The sequence below is a fragment of the Dipteris shenzhenensis genome, chromosome 21 (genome assembly GCF_047967505.1).
Source record: "Dipteris shenzhenensis isolate YYH24624 ecotype China chromosome 21, Dip_SZ_1.0, whole genome shotgun sequence".
NCBI classification, from domain to species: Eukaryota; Viridiplantae; Streptophyta; class Polypodiopsida; order Gleicheniales; family Dipteridaceae; genus Dipteris; species Dipteris shenzhenensis.
Window position 1 is genome coordinate 18825177 of NC_141616.1, and position 4781 is coordinate 18829957.

Here is a 4781-nt window from a genome sequence, read left to right on the forward strand (position 1 = left end):
GGGGATGATGGTTGGCAGGTGACATCCAATTGTTGAGAAACTCCTCTGGCGGCATCCCATAGGTGAGTGTTTGCCAGGCTCCTAGGCACCAGGCACCGGGAAGGGGGATACCAGGCTGGTTTCACACACCAAACAGACCAGCTCGTTCCTCTCGATGAGTTGGTTAGAAATTTGTCTGACGTGGCGAGTTAGGGCTGAGCTGTCGTTTCGTTTTCATTTTCAGGAAGCCGAGCTCTGGCTATGGCTTCTGCAGCCAAGCTCTGGCTATGGCTTCCAAGCTCAAATTCATTCACATTTCTTCTCTCTGGCTATGGCTTCAAGCACCGAATCCCTCCCTCTTGACAAATTAGAATTCTTCTTGCGGCTATGGCGATTTCTCTTCCTGTGTTCCAGAGATCCTAGGTAAGCCATCCATCCAGGGCTTAACGCAGGTATCTCTCTCTGCCTTTCTATGGTTTCCCTCGTTTTCATCACCAGGCCTTCCGGCGAGACGATTCGACGGAGATAACTTTGGTTTGGAAGCAGGGGATTCATTCGTCCAAATATTTGATCTATGGCTGCCGGCAAACATACGACAAGGTGAAGACGATGGATGGAGGAGACGAATCCACCAGAGCAGCCTCTCATGTGTAGCACGAGGAGAGCTGCTGGCTATGGAGGCCAGCATGGATTGCTTCCCCTTTCCGTCCCCCCGCATCTCACCATGATTTGCAGATGTCCCTTGGTTCAATTTGTGCAATTTTCGCCGTCCTCAAATAAGCAAAGCAAAGCGACGCATCTTCCTCCCCGCTCCGCAGACAAGTGCGCATCGTCTTTTTGTACCGGGACGCTCTTCCTTTCTTTTGCAATGGATCGTGTTGCGCTTTTCCTGTGCTCAGGGTACATCCGCGTTGCTTTCTGAATGCAGAAAAGTGATTCCGCATTACCGCGTGTTCCCCATTTCCATTTTCGGCCCCGTTGAGTCCGAGAAGCCATTCTGCAACTTCTGGCGACTTTTGTTTATGCCATTTCTGCTTGTGACCGATCAGAGCCTATAGTTCTGCTGCTTCCTTGACCCTGTGACCCTTGTCACTTCGCTTCGACTCGACAAACGTTGAAATGGACACGGTCGATCATGTAAGGGCCCCTTCATTTCTTTGCCTTGCGCAGCACTGTGGAGCCTCGCTGGAGAGTTTCTGGTGTGGTAAGATTCTATGCCCTTATGAATTCTTGCCTGTCCATGGATTGTAGGTGCTAACGATGTCACGCAAAAATGACAGGTTCTACCACCGCTGAGCGTAAATCAAGGCTGCCTGTAATTGGCCATAGAGGCTGTGGAACAAACAAAATTCTGCAGATTGAAGCACCTGACTACGGCCAATCCGTTAAAGAGAATACGATTGCTTCTTTCAACTTAGCAGCTGACTTCGGGGCAGACTTCGTTGAATTTGATGTTCAGGTGACGAACAAACCGTTTTCTGCAATAAAAACTGATGGATTGTTGTCGAAGCTTAATTGTGCCTCCGTTGAGCACTCCTATTTGGCGTGCAGGTCACCCGAGACGGTCATCCCATAATATTTCACGATGATTTGATCATCGTAAAAGAAATGGTCTGTTCTCCGGAATTTTTTGCAACAGACTTTATCTTCCCCTTCGTTGACGAAATTAGATAACTTAATGCCTTTCTATTGCAGGACCAAACGTTCTCTTGGCACATTGGCGAACTGACGCTTCAAGATTTCTTGTCTATAGGCCCTCAAAAGAATGAAATGACGGTATGAAGGTCCTGGCATCTCTGCCGCAGGTTTCAATACTTTCGAATTAATGCCTACATAATGCGCCTAAGATATCGCCTCTGTTTCACGTGGTTCGGTCTTCTTGTCGAACGCAGTGTGGTAAAAAGATGGCCCGAAGAGCAACGGACGGGTCGATTCGAGATTGGATTGTTACGTTGGATGACTCTCTGTGCACCTTGAAGGACGCTTTCCAACAAGTGGTGCCAACGATTGGATTCAATATCGAAGTGAAATTGCAGGATACTGATGCTATTCCTGAAAAAGAATTACAAAGCACGATCGACATGATTTTAGAGGTAAAGCTTACTTAACGAAGCTAAAATACGGGGAACGCGTGGTGATCCGCCTTGTGTTTGGTATCTACAGGAGGTCAGAAATCATGCGATGGGAAGGAGAATATTTTTCTCGAGCTTTCATCCCGACGCAGTGCGTTTGCTGCGCAAGGGGCAGTCCGTCTATCCAGTATGTTCGTTGTCACGGTGTTTTGCAGAGAACTTGCAGCTTGGAATTTGCTGCAAGTTTGGTTGAGCGATGGACTTTGCGTTTGTATCGTGCAGGTCTTCTTCTTAACGGAAGGGGGAAAGCATTTGTACGAGGATCCTCGCAGGAATTCTCTCGAGGCTGCAATAAGCGTCTGTGTGGAGTGTATGTAGCAAAACGGGCGAATTTCGTGGATCTTCAAGATAGTGCATTGTGACAGCAAAAGAAGCAACGCCACCAGCACCCTTGTTAGCGAGTGCGTCGGTAGGATTATATTGACGTTAATTTATGCTGCAGATGGACTCCAAGGGATTGTATCCGAAGCGAAAGCGGTGCTGCAGGACCCGGAGTCGATTGTCTCGGCCAAGAAATCAAATCTTGCGGTGCTCACGTATGGAGAATTGAAGTAAGTCCGTCCCATTTCGCAGGAGGATGATGATCTGCTAGGCTACAGATGTGCTTACACTGAATTTGCATGCCAGCAATGTAGCCGATGCTGTCCACAAGCAAGTCGAACTTGGAGTGGAAGGAGTGATCGTGGACCGCGTTCGTGAAATCGTTCAATTGGTAAGGAATCAACACGCAATTAGCTTCCTCCCAGTGTGCCATTGCAACGTTCAAAGCAGCAATTCCCTTTTGTGATGCGAATTCGGATGGAAGCTCCAGTTCAACTCGATACCTCTGCTCAGACTTATGAACTTTGCAACTAGATCAATTCCTGCCTAACAAACAAGCTTTCGGTTGTCATGTATGTTTCTTGGAAGTCATCTTTGATTCAACTCGAAACCTCGTCTCAGACTCATGAAAATTTGCAACTAGATAAATTCCTGCTTTCTGTTGTCGCATATGTTTCTTCGAAGTCATATTTGATTCAGTTCTGCCTATTATCATAAGCTTACAACCCATTCACTTCTAAGTGTTGGTGGTTTCACTCCTGGTTTGAGGTTCCTTCAATTGCTTCTTTCCCCGCATAAATTTCTTGCCTTTGAATTTTTATCAAGCACAATCTAAGAGCCACAATAGAGAAATGAGAATAGGAAGAACTCCTTGTGTGCCATTGCAACGTTCAAAGCAGCAATTGTCCTTTGTGATGCAATTCGGATGGAGGCTCCAACTTTTAACCCCAAATCTCTGCTCAGACTTGTGAACTTTGCAACTACATGAATTCCTGCAAATACATAAATTCCTCCAAATCTCTGCTTGGACCTGTGAACTTTGCAACTATCTAAATTTTATTTAACAAGCCTTGTTTCTTCGAAGTCATCCTTGATTCAGTTTTGCCTTTTATCACAAGCTTAATGTCATAAGCTTAATAAAGCTACAACCTTTCCAATCTTAGTTTGAGTTTCTTGCAATTGCTTCTTTCCCCACCTAAATTATTTGCTTTTGAATTTCTCATACGGATGTCATGGCAGCTAGTGCGTACTATGCATTGTCATTTGTAGAGTATGTCCTAGATGGATCTAGATAATGTTCAAACTGATAGTCATGATTGAGCAATCAGAAATAGGAAGAACTCAACAAGTCCAAAAGAAGGCAAATGCCAAGACAAGATTGGGTGGACAAAGATTGGGTGGACACTGTGTTGGTGGATTTGGGTTTAGCAATGCCTAGATGGGACTTTTTTATCCTCAAACAACCTTACATTTGAGTAAAGAAAACATAGAATCAAATGCATTACATTCCAATTTTGAACCCATAAAATGCACTTAGCACGCATGGCATACCCCCAATGAACTTATAACTATCTAATAAGGGCATAGGTCTATCACAAAGTGAATTGTGGCATCCCCATGGGTGAGCATCTTCCACTAGGATCCTTCTTATTGCATTGGAATTGCTTCTGTCATTTTTGTGTGGCATATGTGATCATCTCCCATGGAATCACTTTTGAGTTTCTTCTTCACAACTCATGGAGACAATGATTATCTTTGGATGTGCTAATAATCCTCCCAACATTGCTAGCAATAAATGCTATATCATAGAGTAAAAGTGCACTATACTTTTGTACATGCTCACATCCAAGATGTAAAGGGATGTGATCCATGATTTGGAAGCATTTTTATGTAAAAACATCTTTAATAAATGCATGGATGATCACATGCCGAGCCAGTGGGCCAATTATAGCTCACAAAATAGAAAATGTAGAGATCTTGGCTCAGATTGAATCTCAGTCGTTCGATAAGGGCACTTTCATGGAAGGATTTCAAGCTCCTTCTATTTAGCTTGCCCACAATTTAAGGTAATTCCACTAAAGTCACCTCTCACAGTTTAACTTTCCATTCATAGCAAGGAAACTAAGCTCCAACACACTTTTTGTTCTCGATGACTCATTTAGGATTCATTTGTTTGGGCCCAAACTCATTCCACAAGGTGATGGGGTTCAATAGACTCAAGGTAGACTTGCTGAGAAGGTGGGGAGGGGACTCGGCAAACAACTAGAAAACTTACTAACATAAAGACAGATGGAGAAAATATACGAGTGAGGGCTCAAACCACTTGTGGAAGGAAATTTGCAGGAAGAG

At 44.5% G+C, this 4781-nt stretch overlaps 1 protein-coding gene across 1 annotated transcript; it reads left to right on the forward strand.

Moving 5' to 3' along the window:
- Positions 1 to 351: 351 nt before the first annotated feature.
- Positions 352 to 3067, forward strand: LOC147888589 (glycerophosphodiester phosphodiesterase GDPD3-like). Its single transcript, XM_087392814.1, has 11 exons — positions 352 to 402; positions 526 to 801; positions 908 to 1183; positions 1260 to 1438; positions 1531 to 1590; positions 1675 to 1755; positions 1872 to 2072; positions 2143 to 2238; positions 2334 to 2421; positions 2554 to 2662; positions 2739 to 3067. The coding sequence occupies exons 3-11, from the start codon at positions 1099 to 1101 to the stop codon at positions 2896 to 2898; spliced, it is 1059 nt and encodes a 352-aa protein (XP_087248940.1). The 5' UTR covers positions 352 to 402; positions 526 to 801; positions 908 to 1098; the 3' UTR covers positions 2899 to 3067.
- Positions 3068 to 4781: the final 1714 nt, after the last annotated feature.